Source organism: Rosa rugosa, chromosome 7 (genome assembly GCF_958449725.1).
Source record: "Rosa rugosa chromosome 7, drRosRugo1.1, whole genome shotgun sequence".
Classification (NCBI taxonomy): Eukaryota; Viridiplantae; Streptophyta; class Magnoliopsida; order Rosales; family Rosaceae; genus Rosa; species Rosa rugosa.
Genome location: NC_084826.1, coordinates 19,649,535 through 19,675,644, shown reverse-complemented (window position 1 = coordinate 19,675,644; position 26,110 = coordinate 19,649,535). Strand labels below are relative to the sequence as shown.

Genomic DNA, 26,110 nt, shown 5'->3' with positions numbered 1-26,110 from the left:
CTTCACGTCAATGGAATGCCAATCATACTCTTTAATCTCTATTATTACATTAACTTATTGCTTTGCTATCCTAATAAGTTCCCTATAAGGTCAAAGAAGAAGAAAACATCCATACGTATCTGAGGAAGTTTGTGAAAGCCTCAATAATGGGGCAGGTTTTAACTTTAGACAAACTGGCATATTTTTCTACTCGATGTTCCACAAAGACTTGCATTTCGTGGAGGATTTCGTTGTCAGAATATTATCGAATCTTTGTCCTAAAAAAAAGAGAGAGAAAAGAATATTATCGATTGGTAATTTTTTTAAAATAAATTCATTGGTAAATTTTGTAGTTGATATTGGTGCTAAATTAAGATAGGACTATAAAAAAAGTCTTCCCTTATATATATTAGAGAGAAATCAAAATGCTGATATAGTTTAATTCTAACTCAGTTCTCAACCTTCTCTTGCCATTTTTTTTTTTTTTTTGAGGAGAATGGAAGACTGATCCATTGATATAAAATCATACGACCTCACTCGGTCAAGCATGAAAGGTACAAACACCCCTCATATTACAATCATTGCTCAGGTAGTGCACTGACTGCACATAAAAATGACTACTAGCCTAGACTACTACACCTTGAACAATAAGAAGCTACAACACCAAAAAATCAGTACGTCCGCCTAAGACCCTTATGGTGTACATCAATACTGATCAATGGGCACATTGTAACGTCCAAAAGAACAAAGTATACAGGGCCAAGACCCACTGCACCCACCTGTAAGAGATGGAACATAATTAGACAAAAGAACTAACAACAAAAAAAGAAATTGGGCCCAAAACACAGCCCAGACCCAAAGGCACTCAAACCCTAGCCAAACTTCCAAGTTGCAGCAGCCACCACGCCTCCACCACGGTTACAAGACTCTAGCCACCGCCACGAGTAGCCGTCGGCCACCATCCACTCCTCCATCATCGCCAGCACGCCGACAAAAGCACCTCCCCGCATGGTTCCGAAACACCCATCAGATATTCGATCCGAAGAAGCCCGTCGAAACCCCGCCTCACATTATCCTGCCAACCGCCGCCGATCAAGGGATAGAACATCGGTACCAGCAGGCTGCTCCCTCTAGAATCTCTTAGCGATCAGAAAACGTAGGACCACCACAAGGCTTGCAAGCTCGTCAAGGTTCTATCCACGCCGCCGCAGCACAGGCTGAGATACGGCTATCAAAAAAAGATCCCCGCCCGGCTGCACTCACCACTCACCGACCAGGCAAAAGCCTGGCACGGCGCGGGAGCCGCTGGACGAGAGCCTCCAAGCTTACCCAAAAACCCTAGCCGCCCTCTAACTTCGAGAGAGAGAGAGAGAGAGAGAGAAGACCCTCCTCTTCGTAAAAGGCCTGTTTTAGACTTTTCTAGACAACCTTCTCTTACCACTTGAGTTAATTTCTCTTAAATTTATGTTGGCTTTCGGTTTATTATATTTTTTTAACTGCAGTGAAATTTTTTATTCTCGTTAGCTCTTCTTTTTAGAGAGTCATGCCTAAATAATTATTCCACAATACAGCATTGCTAATTTGCTAGTACCACCTGGAAATTTCGAATGAAATCCAGAAGATTTTTATTCTCAAAATCTGACATGCTGTATGGAGCAGGCTAGGTGGTAATAGGGAATATTCTTGTATGGCTTTTGATTGGAGCCAAAGCAAAGCTTATTCCTTAGTCACTGATTTATATTAAGTTATATCATCAACAATTTTAAAGGAGAAATTAAGATTCCAGTGATCAACTGCATGTAGCATTTGTATTATATATAGTTAACCAAACTACCAACATGTGTCAATTACAAAAATGCAGTTCATCGACTTGTAAGCTACAGTACGACGTTTTTGAAGTTATTGTTATACTTCTCTTTTTACCATTTTCAACTATTAATTGTCAATAAAATTTGTCAGTAGCTTTGCCAAGCTCAATGTAGATGGCACAAAGATTGGTCAAGATGGAAAAATTGGAGCTGGTGGTGTGGTTAGAAATTCTGTTGGCCAATGGATAAAGGGATCTCACTCTAACCTTGGCTTAGGTGAAGTTTTGGATGCTGAAACTTGGGGACTTTATCTTGGTTTGGAATTATCTTTGGAGTGTCATGTTAATAATGTACAAGTGGAGTACTAATTTAGAAGTGGAGTCTGATTCAGCCATCTTGGTCAAGCTTATGTTAGGAGACAGTTTCTCTATTCACTGTCTTGGTTCCCTGCTTTCTTGCTGCAAAGAGCTGATGACAAGGTTCAATTCTGTGTCTCTTATTCGTATTTGTCGAGAATGCAATATGGTTGCAGTCTTGCAGACTCCATGGCTAAGAAAAGTATTGAGCATGACTTTGTTATATGATTAATATTCTTGATGATCCTCCTAGATATGTCATTACTGCTGTTCTGGAAGACCTTGGTTGTCATATAGATATAGGAGAGCTGGTGTAAGCCCTGGGGGCTAAGTTGCCTTTTTCTTTTCTGTTTTAAGGCCCTTTTAGGCCTCTTTGTAACCGGGAAAAAAAAAATTGCCTGTGGCATGTACTCGGTTGGTCTTGATTCCCGAGAGGATAAGGAAAACAGATATTGTAGATGCTTTAGCAAATATTTACAATGTGAAAAAAGGAGAAGTATTTTCCCAAAATGAGAGTCTAATTGAACAATGGTTCATACCACCATGTTTAGATAGAGTTCTGTTTCAGCAGCTTCCCATTTTGTAAACTGCTGTCCACATTTGTGACAAGACAGAACCAATTGAAGTCCAATCTCACTATCAGAAGTAAACGCTGATGAACAAGGCTCTCCCTTGGGAGTTGCTGTTGAGGGCCTAAAGATGGATGAGATAGTGCATTTTTGGGTGCCCCCTCAGGCCCAGGTGTACCTGGCTTTAGAGCATCCATACATGTTGAACCACTGATACAGCTATTTCCACCACCATCGTTACTATTGCCATTACTGGTAAACTACTAGGAAGAAATAGCAATCATCAGATTTCATGTTTTACTTGTCATGCATTTAGTTATTTATGGTAGGATGAAAGGGCAATCGTCAACCACTGTATATATGAAAGCATAGTCCATATAATATTACTGAAGGCAGCATTAACATCAAATTTCCACAGTGATATACTAACTCAAGATAATACACATAAGCTACATAAACCTGTAGATATATATCCACATATGACTTTATATGAGGATCCCAGAATTGCTATATTCACAAGTCACAACAACATGGAACTTAAAATGGTATAAACACAAGGTAATATATCAGAAATATGTTGTTTAAACTCCAATGGTAACTCCTCGAGGCATGATCTCAGGGGCAGGAGCTGCAATGGTAACTTCTTGAGGCATGATCTCAGGAGCAGGAACTGCACTGACGACTGGTTCTTTGGTCTGGTCAACACTCACTTCAGGCTCTATCTTATCTTTGCATTCAGAAAGATGTTCAGATTGGTCTTGGAAGCTTTCTTCTGTCTCTCCAGTGCATGCCTTCGGGCTTTCTTTTTCTTCTTTGCTGACCACTTTCAGTTGTGACTTACTGGGCTTTCCTTCAGCTTTAGCAGCCACATTTTCCTGAGTATGAAGCCGATGTTGGGACTTCCTGATAGGCTTCTTTGCTTCTGTGACATCTTTTTCACCTGTTGCCTTTAACCCTTGGTTTGAATTGTTCTGTTCTCGATTCAGACGCGGGCTAAGACACGTCCCGCCACCTTCTGAGGGGTTGTTCAATGAAGAAATGGAGTTCTTGTGCCTTCCAAGCTTTGGAGATATGGGACGTGTGGTCGGTATCTAGATTGATCGGTATAAATGAAAGTCATACACAATTTTTCTATACAAAAGCAAGCAAAGCAGAAGGGGAAGAGGAGAGTAGTACAGGAATTCAAGAGAAAAAAAAAAGAAAAAGAGGTAAACTTTAGATTAATTGTAAGAACGGTAGGGAAGTACCAGCATAGTTAGCATCTGATAAGATAGTTAACTTACCTTCTTTATTTCAATTTTTGGAGGAGGCTCTTTATAGAAAGTTGGCATGGGAGCTGCCCTAAATGTCAGGCTCTTCCTCAGTTGCTTGATCTCTGCTTCCTGGTTTTCCTACAAGACAAGCATACATAAGATATCCTGCATTTGCTGAAAGAGGAACATATATGAGACACAAAAGCAGAATAAAATTTCTATATAAGATTTATGGAACCTTTGATTTTGCTTGTGAATTATTTTTTTCTGCTTCCTTAGCCTGTATCTTCTCTTCTAGCTTTGTAAAGAACTGGTGAACAATGAATGAAGTTGATTAGAGTTAAACATTGGAATAACACTAGCAACCAAGTCTAGAGGTATGTGTTAACAACCTCTTTCCTTTTTTCGGCACGTTCATCCAACCTGAAGGAAAATGCAGAACCACTGCTCCTCCGCCCACCAGGTGTAGTGCTTCTGAATACAGAATATCGTATAAGTATCAAAAATGAACCAGTAGATTTCAATGGAGTAATAAGATAAGTCATAATAACATGGGAAATGAGTCATACGAAGCAATGGAATGAGCATCATCATCCTCTTTGATTGGCAGGGTTGTTTTTACAGCACTTAAGATCTGCCCAACTGATCTGTAGTTACATTAAACATTCTACAAAAATAAGTTTCATGTGGACAAATGTGTTACGTGCACATTATAAAAGCAAAATGGCCAGTAGCGCATACCGATTTACATACTTGACCAATAATAAAGGTTAAATAAAATTCTGTACTAAATAAAGCGTACCGGGTCACATCATATGAACAATTAGCAGGTTTACTCACAGAGCCAGACTTCATTGACTGATACAACAAAGAGCGGATATTAGTGACATGAGAGGAAATAATATGAAGAGTATATAATATAGGATCTAATAAACCAAGAAGACTTACTGCAGAGGATCTAATGCTAGGTATTGATGCTAAAGTAGTCCTCCTAACTGAAGCTCCACCAGCTTTGTTCTCATCATTTGAGTGTATTCCTGTGGATGCACGCCTATTTTGATGATTCAAACGAGAAGATGGAAAAGGGGCCTCAGCTTTGGTTGCATTCCCTCGAGTGTGTTTGACTTCTGTTTTCACTGGATAAACATCAATGCTCTTCTTCATAGCATCAACGCGAGCTCCCCTGGCTGGGAACGAAAGACTCTGAGAAAGTATTGTCCTTTGTGTACGAGAAACTGGAGTTGCACCTTTCACACTGGGTTTATCCTTGGCCAACTTTCCCTTTGAAACACCATTGTTTGGAGCATGAGGATCCTGAGCAGGAGGCAAAAATACATTTATACATGTTTGAGTCATGAAAATTCAAAAGAGAAACAGCTCGAAACGACAAAAAGTTGTGGCACAAGTACCTTTTTTGTTTTTGAATTTTTACCAGGCGGAACACTTGCAGCAACTTCAACTGCACCTCCTGAAGGGTTAATGCCTTCATCTTTGCTTACAGGTTCAGATACTCCATTCATGGTAGGAACTTCTATATTAGCATCAACATTCTTTCCTTCAGTGTTCAAATCCAGTACTGATTCTTCTACATGTTTTTCCACAACAGCACAATTCTCATCCCCTAAAGCAATCCCATTTTCAGACTCCATTTAGCCAAAACTTCAAGAAACCAAAAACAAATGTTAGCAGAATCAATCAATTTCCCCCAATCATTAAAGGGACGGGAAGGAAAATGACAATCAAGCGAATCACAACTATTGAACACACCATAGGAAGCATTCAAAGAAATCTGGAGGAAACAAAGAAACCAAAACACATAATGGAATATTGCAGCTACAGTAAACACCAGCAAGACATAACGATTGCAGGAGATATAAATATACAGGACATCCACAATCATGAATCACCCAATGAGATCCTCAAAAGGTTAAGAGCTACGTAACAAAAGAGAAAGATGAGCAGCTAACCTGCAGATAATCAATTCATTATCCGGAAGAAACTGTAAAACAAAATTTATGGCCTGACAAAAACACTCTGAAAATGATCATTGCGAAATTATCCTAAGAGACCTTCCTCGAGAAAGGGTTCCCATCATTTCAGTCAAATGCTGAAGCTTTCTAGATGATTATGTAGATAGATTTCAAAGCACAAGCCACAATTCTCTAACATGCAAACAGTTGGCTGCTCTATCATAACCATCTCCACATCAATGGAAGTTGACCCTTTTACAGACTCACACTCAACACTTAAACCCAATCCCATCAAGCTTTTCACAAAATTACTTAAAGGAAGAATGAAGTCAAACCCATGAAGCCAAATGGTGTTGTTTTTCCAAGTAACCAGAGGTTTCCAAGGATCAACAATGTATGCAGAACTCAAAGCACACCCAGATGAGGAAAAGCAATAGTAACAACGGAAAGACAGATACCCAATACAATGATGGAATCAGAAGTCAGGGAATTCAAGACACAAACCATTGTAGATCAAGGAAAGATAGAACTTACAGAGTGTTGAGTAGGGCGGTTTTCAAACTTGGGTTCTTGAATTTGGGCCAAACTGATTTAAGTAACCGCTAAAAGACTGATTGATAGAAAGACTAAAGGCACAATGCGAACAAACTTCCAAGACTGAATTATGCTAGAAAGTGAAAGAGAGGAACAGAAGAAAGAAACAACAGAGGGAGTATTGGGGGATATGTTGATAGCAGTGTGGATTAGAAGCACTTGGGTGATTGATGGTCAAGTGCTTCTCATAGTTGCACTTGAAAGCTGTAGAGTATAGAGAGAGAGAGAGAGAGTTGGTGGCACGCTGCTCTGGATTGGTTCGAGAAATCCGAGAGTGAGTTGGGGAAAGTAAATGAGAAAACGAAGGACTTTCTGGTTGGAGTGGATAGAGATTGGTAAATAGAGAAGACAATGACTAAACTGCCACTACGGAAGTTACATGGCGGTTTTGAATTCTAAATGAATGGTAATGGAGGGAAAGGGAGTTAGGGAAGGATGTTGCAACTTGCAAGGGTCTTCATCATGGACTAAAGAGAAGGAAGGTTATGGAAAATAACTTCACATGCCTCTGCATTCTGAGGGGAATTTTCTTTACCATTTTATGAGTTTGGAATGAGCGTTATTTTCTAATGAATTTAAAGAACTTCAAGATTGTCAACCGTTAAATTAGACATAAATGCTATATGCTAAAACCGTTGCAGCTCTTTTCATATCTATAGGAGCTCATCAATAGTTCTGGCAAACAAAAAATACATAAAGGGGTTCGGGGTTCAATATAGCTAGAGAATATTTTGCACACTTTTTTTTTATATTCGGAGAGTGTTTATACAGTAGGCGTCCACTCTAAAATCGATTTGTCATATACTAGTTGAGTTTCAATGCTCGTGTCCACTAATATATAAGATTTATTAATAGTTAAAACAGTATCATCTTTTTTTTTAGTCCGAAAAAAGAGAGTCTCACTTAAGAACTCTATTTCAATCAAAATAGTTTAAACACCTTCAACTAGAGATACTTATGAAAGTTTTAATTAATTGTCTCATTTTTCTTCAAATGACTGTTGAAAGTCAATTATGTCTCAACTACAAGCTTAAGAATTATAACTAAGAATTTTTAAGTAATGTGTCCCAATAGTGACAAACCTAAATAAGAAATTTGCAGAGTTCATCTCCATTTATATTTCACTTGAAAGAGTATTGAACCCTATCAAAGAAAAATGAATATTAAAACAATAAGAAACTAATATTGTCAACAATAATGGCTCATTTGTGTTTTGACCCAATTGCTTGAAAACTTTTTATTTTTTATGGAGGGTTAGAATCCAACTTTTATTGTAGGTGTGCTTGACTTCAAATAGAAATTTTAGTGCAGGCATATATCTATGTAAGAAATTTGGTCATCTTCATCATTAGTCTTTTGAAATATAGTACATTGGATGAGATCTTACTCGTAACTTATCTGCTTATTTCTTCTGTTATGTCATTTTGTTCTTTCAATAGAAACTCTATTGCCTTTTTGTTTTATGCAATACAAATCCATACATAAAGCTACCTTTTTTACACTAATCTGAACTTCCTTAATGTAGTAGCTAGCATGATCATAATAACTATCAAGGATCTAATGATCCATGACAATCTAGCCTTTTACTATCAACTTCTAAATTTAAAAAGCCCCTCGAGGGAAGAATATAGGGGGAGTGTAGTTCCAATTGACTCCAGAGAAGGACAACTTTCCTTGGTTAGCACTGAAGTTATGAGAACTAAAGGTACATTTGGGTAGGGAAGTGTTACTTCTAAGACTGCAATTTTGGTCATCACTTTAATCATGTGTTACCATTCAACAATATATTTATTGCTTAATTAGTTATGTTGATTATCCTTATTAACAATGAGTATAACTAATCGAGGTTTCACTCAAATATTTTATTAGGGGTTCGAAAGATAATTAAGGATTTTCTTATTTCATTGTCAGTCTCCTTCATTTAGTGGTTGTGATAGATAATCAGATGAAGATGTAAGGATCAATATCAGACATAGAAAAATTAATTAAATACTTTTTTATGGATTAATCAATTTGAAGGTTCTATTATTGTAAGGAAAATAAAGAACGATTAATGTACACCATTACACATCAAAATAATAAAATTTAATGAAATTTGATGATCAAAATCAATGATAGTTGAGTTTCAATACTAATCATGAACAATAGTCATGTTCACACTTAAATGAATTCTCTTCTCAGTCATGCTCGATTTTCGTTGAATCTAAATCTAACGGTGGAGAATAATGAGAAAATAAATAAATTTTGACAATATAATTATCAAAGGTATGCTCACCTAAGGGACAGTTTTTAAGGGACAGATTCACTTGACAGCTGAAAATAAATGCACAGTTTTAAGGTGTTATAATTTATGCTTTTATATTTAATACATGTGGTTGAGATGCATCTGTTCCTCACAGTCTCTTATAACTGTCTCTTAGGTGAGCAAATCTGATAATTATCATTCACTATGTTAAAAATTCACTGATTAGATGTACAGTACTGCCATTAAAAATAAGTTAATAACAGGGCATTATGGTCATGACAAAACAAACCAACAGAATGAACTGCAAGGGCAAAATGGTCATTTAACAACGAACGAATGATTGAAAAGCAGGCCGGACGGCACAAGAACGTAAATTCCGGGAGGAGGTTTTGATTTGCTGACGTGGAACGACCGAGCAACATGATTGGTCTCACGTTAGGCCAACCTGGACACCCCACCACGTCCACCTACCGCGCGTGAGCTCAGACAACGTGCGTGGGAAGAAGATTGCGAAGATCCTACGGCGGCTTCCAGTTTCACCAGCCACTGTCAGCCGTCGATTGGGGCCTCAATCATGCACCACGTTTCGGCGACGTTTGAATTGTTTTGGGTTTCTGGGGTTGGGATTTTGCGGGTGGTGAGTTGCCTTCAACGTCTAGGCTGGCTTCTCGAGTGTCGTCTTTCACTCTGATTTGGCACCTCCATTCATGGCCCTCATGGCCCAACAAAAATTCTTTCTTTTCTTTAAACACAAATTTCTCCTATATATATGAACACAAGGATTTTAATTTTAGGCCAAACAATTCAATAATGTAAAGAGAGTTTCCTCAAAAAAGTAGATGAGATTCCAAACCTAGGATTTCTTTCGAACAAAAGAAAATAGGAAAAATTTCATTACTCCACAACAAAGGCTAAGAATTGTTTTCTTGTTATACAAGTATACATTGAATAGCTTTTCAACCCTAGCGGAGTCGGGTCTCTACCCTTCACTCTTACCGGAAGGAAGTTTCATGATGGCGCAGACCGATTTTGTGTTTTGTTGGTGTTAAATAAGTCTATCTCGGGGTATAGTGTCAATTTCCTCCCATTGAAGGCGTTGTTGGTGGAGTTCGGTGGTGGCTCTCCTTCTGATGAGTGATGACCCTGTCCTAGACATGGTGGTGCATGCTTGGATATTGTCTTTTCTAATATGTCAATCAACTGTACACTAACAATGAATCACACGCAAGCAGTAGTACACATCATAAATAGCACACATATTCTGCTTTCGTTACAGTAAAATAACAATAGCATACATGCATGAAAAATTACCTTATGAAAATTGGTGGCACTGGTTCAATTTTGCTTCTACTTGAAAATCAAGACAATATTGAAAGTTGGCTGTTATCGCTTTAAGATGGAGATGAGATAAATGTTAACTCTACTACTGCTTTAGGATGGAGAATAAATGACAAAGTTTTGATACTACTTGAAGATTGAGACAATATTGAAGTTAGTTGCTACTGCTTCAAGATGGAGTGAGATGAAGGTTAGCTTTGCTAATACTTTGAGATGAAAAATAAATGACAAACTTTTGCTAGTGGTTAAAGTTGGATTTGAGATCGATTGCAAATTCTGCTATTCCTTGTATATCGAGACGATATGTATTAGTGATAAAGATATCAACGTGCATCAAGCTACTGGCCGGAGATGGAGAAGGTATGATTTTAACCTTTTGCTACTGCTTGAAGATGGATTCGAGGATGAAGCATTTTGCTACTAGGAATGGAGATCGAGATGAGAAGATCGATGCATGGCTATGTAATATCTTTGATTTCTTCGCTGTGAATAAAGATTCGAGTGTTGATGATCCTAAAGTTTTTTGGATTACCGACGAAGACCCCTGTTTTGCCGTTAGTCTACCTTAGTGGCAGAGCTATAATTTTAACAAAAATTGTTTTAATTCGTAATTGCACATGAAAGATTAGGGATTAGGCCTGCTCCATTTCCTTTTTGAGCTTTGTGTTCTGATATGTATATATGAATCTAATATAAGATCAGTTATTTGTGTTTTTAAATGTTTGTCTAGTGATGTTATGTCATTTTCTATAATTTTTTTTTATAAAGGAGCTTCTATTCATACTTCCAAAATTAGCATTTAGACATCCTCATTTAATAGACCTCCAACTTACTTTTACAAATAACCAATATATCCTTTCAAAAAAAAAAAAAATAACCAATATAATATCTACACCTCCATAATTTTCCCACAATGTCCCTCGTTCAATAAAAACTTTTTCTTAAGAGACATAAATTCTAAATACAGCATCACATTATGTGATGCCAACTTTCTGATTCTAAAGTCTAAAACATTGATACACATATTCCATTGGATAATTAAGTCTAACAAGACTAGCACCAAGTCTAGCTAGGTCCTAAATTGAACTATGATGTTTGACATTCATACTACGTGCTACGAAGGGAATCAAAAGTCTAGATAAGTGATTAGTACTGCATTTTTTTCCAAACTATATTGGATGAAGGTGCAGTTGCTTCTGTGAAACTTTTAGGGGATTTACAATCTACCATTCACACAAAAGTCAAAAACCATTTCTACAAATTCTTGGAATTCCAAATGTTGTAGAGCATCTTACTTAGGATTCGTAAGAGCAAGTCCACCCGTTGAGCTTGACCGGTCAAGCTCAACGGGTGGACTTGAGAATCACCATGGAGGAACATCCTGCTGATGAATCTATCTTTGTTAGAGCAAGTTCACCCGTTGTGTTACTAGGTCAGTTATTATTCACTACTTTTTTATGTTTATTTCCAACTATCTGAGTCACTGACACAGTTTCCAAACTGATCTGGATCACTATGGGTCACTTTTTAGGTCAGTTTCGTGACCTACAAACTGACCTGGAACTGATCCAGAGGGTGGAAATAAACATAAAAAATCAGTGAATAATGTCTGACCCAGTGACCAAATGGATGAACTTGCTCTTAACCGGTTGCACTTCTTGCCCTAGTTTTTGGGACGTCGGTCCACATCTCATTAATATTCTCAAGGACCATCTTCACATAGCCAAAAAGCTTCATGTTATTACGACAATTGATGAGGACCTGGGTGTTATTTTTGACACTCATCATCAGAACAGAAAGTGGTCCAATATTAAACTCATCTTCCTCATTCTTGGAACCATCTTCCTCTATTGGCCGACTCATCTTGGGTAGGTTTCTATACTTTCTTGTCACATTTTTTCATAGATTTTGATGTATTCCTTAGGGTTTATGTTGGAGGAGAAAATTTTCTCCACAGTAAAGACTAGGTATTGTTTATGGAGGTAAGAAGAGACCTTTTTCTTTTTTCCTCTTTTGTGTCTTTATTGGTAATATCAAATGAGTTGACAAAATCAACTATCATTTAGGGGAAAAAAAATTAAATCCAAACGCTTATTTTTATAATAGTATATCACAATGCTATACCAGTTGAGGTGCATCCTCAATTGAAATATTATTATACTTTCTTTTATATATAATCACTACCAAATTTTAAACAGTTTTTAGAGTTTACGGTGATGCCAACTAATTCCTTTCAAATCAAACTCAAAGCGAACCATATTATGAGAGTTTCTATTGGGACCTCCAAATCTGCTCACTTGACCTCACTCTATTATGAATTATTAAATGACATATATAACCTATTATAAAATGACTATTAAGGACAATAATTATACCAAAAAAATATTATATTTATTTTATGTAGACTTTCCAATTCAATAATATTAGATTGTATTCCTTATTATTTTCCTTATTTATTTTCATTTTTCAATTTCACTACATCTATACTATTATTAAGAGAAGAGAGTTTGTCAGCCAAAACAGAAAATTTTTATCAAAATATCCCTTAAATATTAAAAAATATTTGAACTGAAATATTTGAGAAAGACAAAATGGTCAATTCACAAATAAAAGAAAAACAAAAGAAATTTAACAAAAAAAAATCAAAAATAAAAAACAAAATATGTGCAGTAATTTTCTCCACATTCTGTGGAATAACTTCCCAGGTAATTATCCACACCCATAGGGTGTGTTTGGAGTCTAGTACTCATTAAAGCATTCATATATATTTAATAAGAATTAAAAATTTGGTGAGGGAAAACAAAATAAATCCTCTTATGATTTATGACCTAAATCATTATATTTGCAAAAAAAAAAAAAAAAAAAAAATTAAATAATTAATCATGTGGTACAAAAAATACAGAAAAAAATAAACATTAAAAAACGAATGATTTTTTTTTTTTTGAGAATAAAAACAAATGATTTCTTCATTTTTTTTTTTGCACAGCTAAAATAAAATAAATTAAAAAAAAAAACATAATAGTTCATGGCATTTTCTTATTGATTAGACATTAATTTTTGAAACTCAAGTTTGATTAAAAAAATGTATATTTAGTTAAGATTTATAGAGTGATTAAATCATTGAAATGACTAATTTTTTTTTATTTTAAAGATAATAATTTGTTTGCAAATTATATGAGTGAGTGAGGTTATTTGAGGTAGTTTAGTGAGTAAATTTAGTATTTTAAAATTTGATAAGAGGTTAAGTGAGTAAATTTAGAGGTTCTAATAGAAAAACTCATATATATAAAACCAAAACTTGTTTAAAACAAGTGGATGGAGGCCATTTAGGCCAAAATGAGTACATAATTGGGTTGCTCCATCATGTGAAGCTCATGAGTTGTTTGATTTTCAAACTGCAGTTTTTCTTCAATAGTTGTCGATTAGCGTAGACAAACTAGTTATTGTCCCAGTGGCAACTACACCATTGTCTATGTCCCAACAATGCCAAGCATCGTTTTCCCAATATCATACATTATGTGAGGTATCCTAAGCACCTTAAGGCTAGGGTAAGCACCTTCATTAGTCTTCCCCTACTCCTCATCTTTTATTTAATATTTATCTTAACAAGTCTTTGAATTCATCCACTCATGTATAAGTGAAACTGGATTAATGGCCGGCCACTTAGGTCATGCTCATGAATGATTACGTGATATGATTCGGAATTCTACAATCTCTTCATTAATGTTTTTATTCCACATAATTAAGACCGTAAAACGTACGGATAAACTTAACTACCTTATATACTTCTTTTTAATATAAATGAATAGTTTATGTAAGTAAGCACTTGGATCTTTCTGAAGAAGAGAAGATTAACATGTGATCAACTCAAACGCATGATTAACTTGAATTAATGCCCCACTTTGCCTTCTAAGTTCTTATCTTACGAAACAAACCCCACTGATAGTCATAAAAAAAAAAAAAGAAAAAAAAAAGAGAAAACCCGTGATAGGATGGGATCATCATAACACCATCACTCAATAATGTTCTTTAATCCGATTCTCAAGAAAAGTTTTTCCTCTAATCAAATAGTGTGGATCTTTTTGATACAATTGTCTCTATCCAGATCCATCCAAAGACAGATCAGTCATTGAAAAACAGACCCAACACTATTACAACAATATATATGGTCCAGATAACCTATACAAAGACAGACTTTAATTTGCCTTTCCCACTGTAGCTAGGACAAGATCAGTTATATGAAAGTATGAAACATGAAAACGAGATTGTGGGATATCAATACAAACGTCGTGTTATTAGACAAAACAATGAAAGTGTTGTACCCTAAATGACAATAGACGGTCCCTTTTATTTTTCTTTTTGATCATATAGCTTAAAAGTTAGAACGTTTGATCTTTTGTCTTGGAAAAAAAAAAAAAAAAACTACACTGAATAATCTTCAATTATTTTTATTTTTATGCATATGGCATAAAGACAAATGATTGTTTCAAAGATATTCGATTGTGAGTGCGTGATGAGGGAATGATGAGTTAGGAGTGTGCATGATATTGAGATCTCAATCAACGATATTGAAGAGAAAATAAGATAAACATGACCATACAACTTCTTTTTCCTTTTAAATTTCTTTTGTCGTTTTAGTACCACAAATTTCTAACATCCGCCAAGAGGATTTTATTTTTATATTTTTATATTCTTCATTTTACCTGGACTAAGAATTAAATATGATTTTTAGTGGTTAAGCCGTATAATACTGAAAGATCTTCGATTTGATTGACTTAATTAATGATAATCTTAGAACAAAAAAAAAAACTAATTATATAAGTTTGAATGAAAAACAGCTCGAAATAATATTAGATCAAATAAAGCATATAACTAGTTAAAGTACTAAACAAATAGGAGGGGGCAATATTACCTTGTTCTTGCGAGAGTGCGGGACCTACAAATGTCATTGGGAAACGAATATGGCAAAAGAACTAGAAATGAGATCAAACATCTCTATGTACAATAATTTTTTTTTTTTCCTATATTACATGAGGAGGTAGTCTATTGTCGAATCTGTTCAGATACAAATTAACAAACCAAAACTAATTGATTAAACTCAAATGTGGAGCGGTAGAGAAGCAGAGCATCTATTAGTTATTTACGGAAGACCTGATTATATGTGAAACCTTGAAAAGTTGCATACAATTCAGGAAGATCGAAGAAAAATTGACCCAAAGAAAATTGCCTCACTAGTCACTACCAATATTAACAAACAGATAGTGCCTCCCTAAATCCAATGCCAAGAGCACTGGTTTGAATACCCTTCTTATCAAACTCTGGATTGCCTTTCTGCATCATGGCAACGAACTCATTGTAATCTATTCGACCATCCTGAAAGATAAAACAGTAATGATGCTTAATATCAGAGACAAGAACATTAGCTAATATCACTGGAATGAATTTGAAATATGTGTACTTACATTGTCCTGATCGACTTCTCGGATCAACTCTTCCAAGTGGACATCCTGAATGCCAAACTCCTCACACGCTTGTTGAAGTTCATCTTGAGTTATATAGCCACTGCCATCTTTGTCAAAATATGAGAAAGCTGCAAACAAATGATCTTCCCTCTCTACTTTGTTTAAATGCAATGTTGCTGCTATGAACTCCCCATAATCAATTGTGCCACTGTTGTCAACATCAGCCTGCATTTCACAACAGGTAGCATTAGAAATTTAGAATAATCGTCAAACAGCACGATTACTTTCTTTCCCTATGCTTGGACAAGTATGTGATGGATAAAATCATAAAACGAAACTTCAAATACGATAATTGGCCAATGGAATTTCAAAAAGTAAGAACGTTGATAGTCGCAATCCTTATGCCTAGCAAGTATGATGATGGGAATATCCAGAATTCAACATTTTTTTTAACCAATTAAGCAGGTAAATATACGTGTAGCAATGTAGCATCATTGAATTTAGAAGAATAATACTATGATAAAATTACTTACAGCTTGCATCAGGTCGTATATTTCAGACTCATTTAGAGTAGCTCCAAATCTTTTCAGTCCATCTTTCAGTTCTTCGAAACTAATTTGACCACTATTGTCAGTATCTATCATCTTGAACATTTCTTTTAAACCGGCAATTTCTTCTTCAGAGAGGTTTTCAGCAATGACCTGCAGGCAATAACGTAAATTAGAGGACCATTTGTGACCTTCGAAGGAACTTTGGTATTGAAAACTATTTAAAGCTAACAGTCACTAAAATTTCTGAACTTCAAAATAAGATACAACTGCAAAGACTTACTCTAAGAGCCATTTTCTTAATTTTGTTCATTGCAGAGAACTGCTTCAAGCGACTTAAGACTGCAGAATCAAGAGGCTTGTCTGGAGCCACTCCATCAACCTGAACCCAAGGGTGACCTGTCGGAACAAACATTACCAGCTTCAATTGCTGATGGCATCCTCTAACAGATGAGACTCAACGTTTAAATTCATTTGAACCAATATAATGATGGTTTTGAGGAATGAGATTGGAATTCATTTTACATTCAACACCAAAACTGCCAAATGATCATACTCTTTCATAACTCAAAATGTAAGACTGAAATATAAATGAGTTCATATCTCAAAAGGCTACCCTTGAAAAGGGTATTGTCCTTGTGTTTCTTAATAATTCTGAGTGAATAGAAATATATGAACTTACATAGAACTTGATGAGCAGTTAGCCGCTTTTTGGGGTTTCTGACAAGCATCTTCTTGACTAAATCTTTCGCACTTTCTGAAATATTAGGCCAGGGATCTGTTGAGAAGTCAAGATCACCATGCAAAACCTCTTCAAAAATCTCTTGCTCAGTTTCTGTTTTGATATGGTAAAAAAACAATTAGGAAAAGAGAAAAATTGACGAGTGCTTTTGAAAATACTTAGACTTGAGACGGGAAAAAAACAATATATCATACAGTACTAGACATCTTAAATCTCTTACCACCCCAGAATGGAGGCACCCCACTCAAGAGAATGTAAATGATAACACCAACACTCCAAACATCTGCTTCTGGACCATACCGCTTGCGCAGAACTTCAGGTGCAACATAATATGGGCTTCCAACCACATCATTGAAAGTTTCACCTGCCAAATTAAGTTGTCAATGTTAGACAAGAGTCCTAAGACACGGGAAATTTGTATGTAGCACCAAATTCTTATATTCTTGTATGGTTGATCAAGAAGCAGAGGGAAGCATGCAAAACAACAGTCCACAATGTAACATAAGGGTTGATCAATAATAACATAACTACATATATGTTTACAGAAAGTAGAAGAAATTAATGTTATACATTGTAGTATGTAGTGATCATCAGATTGTCAAAATGCTACTACCAGTAAAATCATAATACTATGAAGGGAAAAAAAGGAGGACAATTGTGAAGACAAACCTGGCTTGAAAAATATTGACAGCCCAAAATCTATAGCTTTGAGTGCTGAATCCTCCTCCTCATCAACAAAAAGAAAGTTCTCGGGTTTAAGATCGCGATGCATAACACCCAAAGAATGGCAAGCTTCTATAACTCCAACTATAGTCCTTGCTAGCCGAGCTGCCTTTCTTTCAGAGTAATGCCCCCTCTTGATAATCCTATCAAACAGCTCACCCCCTGCACATAATTCCATAACAACATGAACTGCAACAGCATCCTCATAAGCCGCCTTAATCGATATGACATTGGGATTCCCTGCCAAGTGATGCATTATTTGAATCTCCCTCCTCACATCCTCCACATCTTCTGTTGCCAACAATTTCCTTTTGGCAATGGATTTGCATGCGTATTCCTTTCCGGTTGCTTTCTCCACACAAAGGAAAGTTGTCCCAAATTGTCCATGTCCAAGCTTCTGGCCCAAATTGTAGTACTCCTTCAAATGACCTGTCTTGGTTTGCAAGACAGACTCTGTCTGAAGCCCTGCACTCGATACCCTCTTGACATTATGGGGCTTCTTCGGTCTCGCAGGCACTGCTGGCTGATTAGTCCCTCCATTTTGTGTTATGGGTTGCGCTGGTCTGGTCTCTTGATCCCTATGATTTACCGGTTGTTGAGGTTTAGTCTCTCCCTTCGGAATTGCTGCTTGTGCTGCTGGTTTAGTCTCCTCTTCCTTTTGCTTTTCGGGATGAACCTTCGTCTGTTGAATAGGGGGCTGCACTGGTTTAGAGCCCTCCGTAATCATCTTGATTGCTTCCGGGGGATTGCTTTGAACATCATGAGGATTAGTTTCTGACTGATTGTTCAATGATGGTGGTGCATCACTACTTTTAATTTCTCTAGTTGTAGAAGTAACCAAACCCCCGGTTGATCGAGTCCACCAGAGTGAATTTGAGACCGAATGGAAAAGCCCGTCCTTGGAATTTCCAACACAGTTGTTTCCCATCTGATATTGATCTCTAATCTCATCAAGCAGCTAAAGATCACACATATGATCATATAAAAGCCCAAATCTCATTTCTTAATTTTCTCCCAAAAAGGTAAGGGATATTAAAATGAAAGGGCCAAAAATGGAGCATTATCCCTCCAAATTATGCCAACTCAATCCCAATTACTCACCATTGACCTTTTATATAGATTTCAAACAAATAATCATAAACCCAGGACGAAGAGAATTAAACACAAGACTCAACCCAACCAAACCAACCCACAAGACCCAATTTTCTAAAGTCTCTTACAAGTTAGAAAAACACATTCCCAAGGCACAGAAATTCCTCAAAAACCATTCAAACCTCCCAATGCTATTCCCCCCCCAGAAGACTATTGCACCCTAAACAGAAACTTCAACAAAAACCCAATTATAGAGGGGCCAAAGTGATATTGACGAATTCCACGTCAACCTTAAAATATCAGAATATATATGAGGAAGCGTAGGACCTAAGGAACAGGGAGAAAAGAAAAAACGACGAATGAGTGTGGTTTTTGAGGATTTGAGACTAGGGTTTTCGGTTTCTATACCTTAATTGTTCCAAAAGTATCATAAAATCACCAGCATTCCGCACACAAATGAAGAAGGGATGAACAGAGAAAAGAGAAAATGAAACAGAGAGAGAGAGGGTTAGGTTTTTCTGTTGGAATTCTTCAAACGCGTCAAACATATAAATGCTTTTTTTTTTTTTTTTTTTAATGAAAACAGAATAGACCTATGCGACTTTTTTGTTTTGTTTATTACTATGGTATTTGTCTCCTTGTTTTATTGGTTGGACCATTGGATGAAATATTTATGTCAATTAGGTGCAGGAACGAACGGCTGGGATTCTGTGGTTTGGAGGATTTTAGACTGTTGTGTTTTGACCGGCACTGTTCTAATACAACTGTGGCCGGCCGGAGCCGGGTTTGAACTTTCCTTTTCGGTTGTAAAAAGACTTTGAACAACATTTATATATTCTAACCAATTACCATCTTTATCTTAAAAATGTAAATTAAGGAAATGGAGACATTTATGGTGCATTTTGAGGGAAGATAACATTTATGGTGCATTAGGTAATTGGGCCTTGATTAAAGAATAAGTTACGTAATTATCTTGATTTTTTTCCTAACAAAATATTGTTTCTGATTGTATATATGGCGAAGATTATGGGTCTGTTTGAGATTGTTTTTCAAAAGTCTATGACCGCTCCTAAAATACTGTCTCACACTTTCAAATGTTGTTAAGTGCTTCCGAAATTGATCCAATTATCCAAGCCACTTTTTTTTAATTATAATTAAATTATTCTATTAATTCAAAAGCACTTATAGGACTCCGGAAAACAATCCCAAATAGGCCTTATTATACCTAGCACTAGGCCTGGTTATGCAACCATGCCATTCGAGCTTTTTCTTTTATTTTTCACTAAATTTTTTCAATTTACAAAACTGAGTTGGTGAAAGTTATCTCATTAAATTCTCGTTTCGTAAAACATTAACAAAACTCAAAATGAAAGAAAGACTACTACATGTTCGTACAAAGCAAGAGTTGACAACATCTTAGAATGCAACTTCTCCATTTGTAGAGTAATGCATGGCTCCTAATCCTTTTTTCATTTTTTTTTTTGGAAATTTTTCTATAGATACCCTTTAGACTAGTCCCGGATCCTATTATATGTTGTAAGAGATGGAATATCTCTTATAAGCATTTGCTTACTCTTTAATTTATTGTTCATCGTGGATTTAGGACCTTTAGAAGTTTCCTTGTAAGTTCCTAGGTTATGGTCGACATGGCGAGCACACATTACATTGGATATGTTGGTGAAATGTAGCAGTCACAGCTAATCAAGATTATGATGATACTAACACGGATTACAGTGGAGATAATTAAGGTCGTAGAAACTTGCAGACTCTCCACGGGGTTGGCTTGGCTGGCTGCTTTGTTTGGTCAACAATGGCATTGTAGTTGTGTAGCATTAACTGCATTCGATTGGTGGGTGCTTGTTTTGGAAACTTCGTGATAATATATAGAGAATGCTGACCAAAATTTCCAGCAAGACTTTGAGGTGCTCCACTAACTCCGGACGGATTCTTCAAGATACTTTGAAAATTCGGTCAATGTACAAGAAACATGTGATGTTCCAATGCAAGAAAGGCATGATATAAAAAATTAGGGGCTAGGATCACATGAGGATCAACTTTAAACCTCAATTTTTTTTACTTGGTCACTTTTAATCTTTGTGAAAATTTAGGGAAATGTCATATACACCAATTCGTAACTCGTGAGAATTCGAACATAGCAAAATTTTAGATTTAGAGTGCTCATTCGAGCCTGATCTTTAGATGTGGATCATCTGAGGCATATTACCATGGAGTACTCCTCCTGTCCAAACAGGGAAACCTGAGGATAGATGAGGTAATTCAAGTGATATCCAATACAGATCTATTTTTTGTTCGCTCATGGGATCTAACCCGAACCACCACGCATACGGCTCGAAAGTCTTGAGAATATGTATACCCCTTATGAGTATATGGTTAGTTATCTCTTAAACACATGTTTAAGTTTGACTACAATTTTAGGGACGAAGTCATGGGTTCGAGTCACCATGGGGGTAGGAGTGAAATCTTTTGATCCTCTTTTAAAAAAAGAAAAAAAAAGAAAGAAAAAAAAAGTTTGACTACAATGAAAAATAAAATGACACACCTAAACACTAAGAATTACGAGATTATCTTTTTTATTTTGGAGTGACGGAGGACTAATACCATTTAAACTAAAGCTGTCACTCTGTCGGTTCGAATCGGTTATATGTCTTAACAACTTCAAAACCAAAGCTCACGGTTTCAAAATGGAGATACCATTTACCAACCAAAATTTTGGTATTTAATCATATCTATCAAATTCGGTATTTCAATTTTTGGTATCACTAACTTTACAATAAGTTTTTTTTTTTTTTAATAATATAATTAGAATGAACCATACTAGATTATTTAATTTGATAAGTTGTCGAAAACGTTGTATTCATCTGCTTATCTGATTATAGCTCTCCTTATGTACATATGACATCAAGTTTTAGTCATTTTTAATTAAACTAGTCATTTAATGATCTTTTACCATGTTACTTAAAATAAATATACTATTAATCGAGTATGAGTAATAATGTTAATACTATTATGAAAATAATTATGTTTATATTTCTTAATATACATGTATGTGTAGTGAAAACTATAGTATAGTAGCTAATATTTAGATAATCGATAGATTTGATATTTACCAAAACCAAATCAACCTTTCCGGTAATATTCGATTTCAGTTTTATCTGTTTCGACTATAAAAAGGTCGGTTTACCAAACTTAAAATATCGGTTGGTATTTGGTCAGTTCGATAATTACCAAACCAAATGGTAGCCCTAATTCAAACTCTTATTTTGGGGTACTGAGAGCTTATTCTATAGAATGGGTTTTTGTACCCTGAGAATAGGCTCTTTCTGATAACCCTTTAGAGGTGAATCACTTTTGTATTGCTTGCTCGAATTATTAATCAAGTTTGACACTTTCGATTCAAAAAATAGGATTTTCCCAATCCCTTCCCGAAAGGAAGAGTTATGTCTCTCAAACAGAATTTGGCCCATGGATCGAATCGATCTTATGCTGCCATCGTCAAGGCCGCTCGTAGTATAGTTCAGAAAATGATGAAACGAAACGTCGCATAAGATTATATTAACAAAAGAATAGTGTGTGCTAGTTATATCCTCCACTGAGCAACTTCGGAAATTCAGATAAAACTACCCATAATTATATCCTCTATTGAGAAGGGGCCTTTTCATTTATCTGGACTAATAATTCCTTTGATCAATTACAGTCCATTCAAACCAAGCAATTCTGTATTTCTGTACTCTTTGAATATCCACATTCACATATCAAGGCAATGAAATGATTCATGCTAAAACCAAAACCATGAAATTGCTTAAACCGTTAAACGTGTGAACATATTACTGCAATGGGCTTGTAGTCAAGCACTCATAGAAAGTCCACTCCTATAACCACTGTACCCTATACTAAGTAGAAAGGAAAGGTAGGATGAGAACAGCAGAAATGAACAGTCATTCTCTCAACAAACCACCTGGCAACTTCAAAGTGATCTAGAGGGGACTTTTTCAAACATCTCTTGCCAACCCAGAAAGATCAACCTCCCCAGATTTTGTGCCATTTGCTCTGGGAAAAGCTTCCTGCTGACGATGGCTGTCAATAGGTATCTCTCTCCTCGGAGATGGTAGTGAAGTAGAGGGTCCCTCATCAAAGATGTGTGGAATGCCAAATGAACTGAAGAATCCATTCTTCATATCCTCAGCAGCTTCAAAGAATCGGCTAAGCCCACCTAAGAAGTTGCGTTCAATTTCATCAATATCACTCTGTAGTCCAGGGAAGTTAAATGCTCCATTGTCTGATGACCCAAAGGGCACAGACCCTTTCAGCACCTGGTCCGTGACATCATCTTCGGTGTACTCTTTGTTGGATTGTACCACTTCAACGGGCCTAATAAAAAGTAAAGTGCAGAACAGATTATATACATAATGTTATAGTAAACAAGCCAATAAGAACCAACAATGCTCAACGGAGGAGAGACAAAAAAGATTGATATGTTTAGTCGAACACTTTTTGCTGCAAAGGTAGCTCATCCTACCATTAATCAGCCATAAAATGGTTTAGGATGCCCTTTAAACTACAAATAAGCCATTTAAAACCACAAGAATCAGTTATCCAGAAATGAATTGCATCAAAACTTGCAGAACTGATGTTCAATCATATTGATACTTTGGTTACATTGGTTCTGATAAGGGCACCAACAACCTATTTTACATCACCATACAAGTACTTTGAGCATGTTCATCTAATTTAGGATAATCAAAAGCCTCATACTAACTCTATGCGGAGTAATCATACAAGAAGTCTTAGGAGTTGTCATTAAAGGGAGAGCAAACCTAAAAATAACATACTATTCATTATTCACTAAACTGCAAATCATCTGAACATACCAATTTGCATATTGAGGACATAAAACTCATCTTAGAATTCTTCAATTTTGTTTGCTTGCAAAAAGAATGAAAGAAAGAATCTTGATTCACTTTGGAAAGTGTTTTGACCAAATTACAGCAGAACCAATATTTTCTTTTTTGATTTCCCACAAATAGCATATTTCATGTTTAATGTTTGGGTTGATCATTGCCATCATGAAACAGTGCTCAGAAGCTAAAACAGGCTTATGAGTTGTAATCCGATTTGAATAAGGAAGACCAGAAATCACACTAGTCTTCTTCACAAGACTGTCCATGAAACACACTTAAAAATTTGCATATTGAAGGCATCAAGATTCATCTTACATGTCTTCAATTTTGTTTTCTTGCAAAATGAAAGAACAACGTCTTTCGATTCACTTTAAGAACTGTATTATCAGAATTTTGTTTTCCAACCCTTTCCTGATCTTAACTCCGAAGATATGTCCCAACAACACAATTTCAGTCTTTTCTAAAAAAGGTTAAACTGTCCTACAGCATTACAAACAATCAACTTTACTAATCAAGCTTTGGCCTATTCGAACCCAAATAAGTCTACACCATAAATTCAGTGCCTAATCCAAGATAGCATATTCAATACCTTTCAGAGATTATAACTTTCAAATCTTAGTTTTCCTTTGTTTGTTTACAAAAACCCCAACTTCAAATATCAGTAATGCTGAGAATTAAACCATCAACTCTCACAGAATCATAAAGTAGTCCAAGCAAGTTCGTGTAATCGGAACCCAATTCTACAAAATCAAAATACTCTCGCTGGGCAATTTCAAGCAATTTGCCAAAACCCTAAAGCACAAAAGCGGTGACAGCTCCTAATTGTCTATGGAATTAAGGAAAATGGAGAGAGAGAGAGAGAGAGATGAAGTTACCGGCCAACGCAGTCGCGGAGAAGCTCCTCGGTCTTCTCGCACTTTCTGATGAACTTTCCAGGCTCCACCTCCTCCGTCTTGCACTGCGTCCTCAGCATCTTTCTCGTGGAGTATCGGCCGCCGTCCGATCTGGGGCTGATGTCAGCCGCAGATGGATTAACCTCGCCGTCGTCGTCCCTCCATACCCAACCCATTTCTTGGTTTCGTTCGCTTGAATTGATTTTGGCTCTGTTCTCTGTTTGTGCCTTCTGTATATTCGGGAACCCTCTGCGATTTTAGTACTCGGTGTTTGGGTCTGGGAAATGGGAATTTACTTGGTCCACAAGAAGAAGGTACCGTTGGTCTAAAATTGGGCCCTTTCTGGGCTGGCTTAGGATGAATATTGGGCTCGCCAACTCTAATGAAGAGAAACATGAAAAATTGTAATCTAGTGTTAACCCAAAAAAAAAAAAAAATTGTAATCAAGTGACCGCATGGTCCGCTAACCAACCCAAACCTAGGGTTTCACCAATAGACGAACCCTAGCAAAGAAAACCAAATTTAAGTTCAACAAAATTATTCCACTAAAATATTTGTGTGCCCATTTACCCCATTTAAATGTAAAAAAGATAAATTTACCCTCCAAATAATTAAAAAGTCATTACTTCGCCCGAATCCTATCACCGATAGCCGAAATTCAGTCACCTGTAGCCGACATCCGGTCACAGCTGGAGGTTTCCGGAGGTCCCCAAAGTAATTGTCGGAGATCTTATAGGTCAACGGAGAGGTCGCTGAACACTTTTATTATCCCCCAATAAAACATAATAATTTTTATTAGGGAGCAATAAAAGTTTATTAAATATTATTGGGGTAACAAATGCCAGACTCCAATCATCAATTACCGAAGATTCTCAAGGAGTTTGTCGGAGATCTTATAGGTCATCGGAGAGGTCGCCGGAGACTTTTATTACCCCAAATAAAATATTTATTAAGGGGCAATAAAAGTTTATCGGGTATTATTGGGGCCAACAAAACCGGATGTCGGACTCCTATCATCGGTCGCTGGAGGTCCCCAAAGAGGTCGTCAGAGATCTTATAGGTCACCGGAGAGGTCGCTGAAAATTTTTATTATCCCCTAATAAAACACAATAAATTTTTATGGGGGGCAATACAATTTTATTAGGTTTTATTGTGGGGCAATAAAAGTGTATTTAGTATAATTTGAGGGCAATAAAACCGGATGCCGGACTTTAGTCACCGGTCAGGAGGTTGCTGGAGGTCTCCAAAGAGGTCACCGGAGACTTTTATTACCCCATAAAACACAATAATTTTTATTGAGGGGCAATACAATTTATTGGGTATTATTGAGGGAGCAATAAAACTGGATGCCTGACTCTGATGGTCGCGGAACTCCGATCTCCGATCACCAGATTCCCATCACCAGTCGCGGGACTCCGATTTCCAAAGTCACCGGAGTGCAACGAAGTCTTCGATGACTTATCTCTCTCTCTAAGTGGTAAAGAGAGAGAGGGGGCAAAATTCCAACAAATAACCAATAAAAAGTACTTATATTGGGTATTAACGCAAAAGATATGTAATTTATTGGGTAAATGGGGAATCTCATAAGATGTTTAGGTAAGTGAGGTTAGTGCAGCTCA

General features: G+C 36.4%; 3 protein-coding genes across 3 annotated transcripts; all 3 read right to left on the bottom strand.

Moving 5' to 3' along the window:
• Positions 1-3,067: 3,067 nt before the first annotated feature.
• On the bottom strand, positions 3,068-6,826 carry LOC133722134 (protein WVD2-like 4). The gene is made up of 9 exons (XM_062148957.1): positions 6,470-6,826; positions 5,375-5,624; positions 4,914-5,279; positions 4,768-4,823; positions 4,535-4,612; positions 4,358-4,439; positions 4,204-4,275; positions 3,996-4,103; positions 3,068-3,803 (listed from the first exon to the last, which is right to left on the bottom strand). Exons 2-9 carry the CDS (start codon positions 5,612-5,614, stop codon positions 3,294-3,296), a joined length of 1,512 nt encoding a protein of 503 aa, XP_062004941.1. The 5' UTR covers positions 5,615-5,624; positions 6,470-6,826; the 3' UTR covers positions 3,068-3,293.
• An 8,248-nt stretch (positions 6,827-15,074) lies between these two features.
• Positions 15,075-19,214, bottom strand: LOC133721179 (calcium-dependent protein kinase 1-like). Its single transcript, XM_062147718.1, has 7 exons — positions 17,534-19,214; positions 17,085-17,228; positions 16,805-16,957; positions 16,406-16,521; positions 16,108-16,275; positions 15,575-15,799; positions 15,075-15,485 (listed from the first exon to the last, which is right to left on the bottom strand). Exons 1-7 carry the CDS (start codon positions 18,513-18,515, stop codon positions 15,360-15,362), a joined length of 1,914 nt encoding a protein of 637 aa, XP_062003702.1. The 5' UTR covers positions 18,516-19,214; the 3' UTR covers positions 15,075-15,359.
• A 3,252-nt stretch (positions 19,215-22,466) lies between these two features.
• LOC133721060 (fra a 1-associated protein) lies at positions 22,467-24,750 on the bottom strand. The gene is made up of 2 exons (XM_062147578.1): positions 24,474-24,750; positions 22,467-23,068 (listed from the first exon to the last, which is right to left on the bottom strand). Exons 1-2 carry the CDS (start codon positions 24,665-24,667, stop codon positions 22,690-22,692), a joined length of 573 nt encoding a protein of 190 aa, XP_062003562.1. The 5' UTR covers positions 24,668-24,750; the 3' UTR covers positions 22,467-22,689.
• Between the last annotated feature and the right edge of the window lie 1,360 nt (positions 24,751-26,110).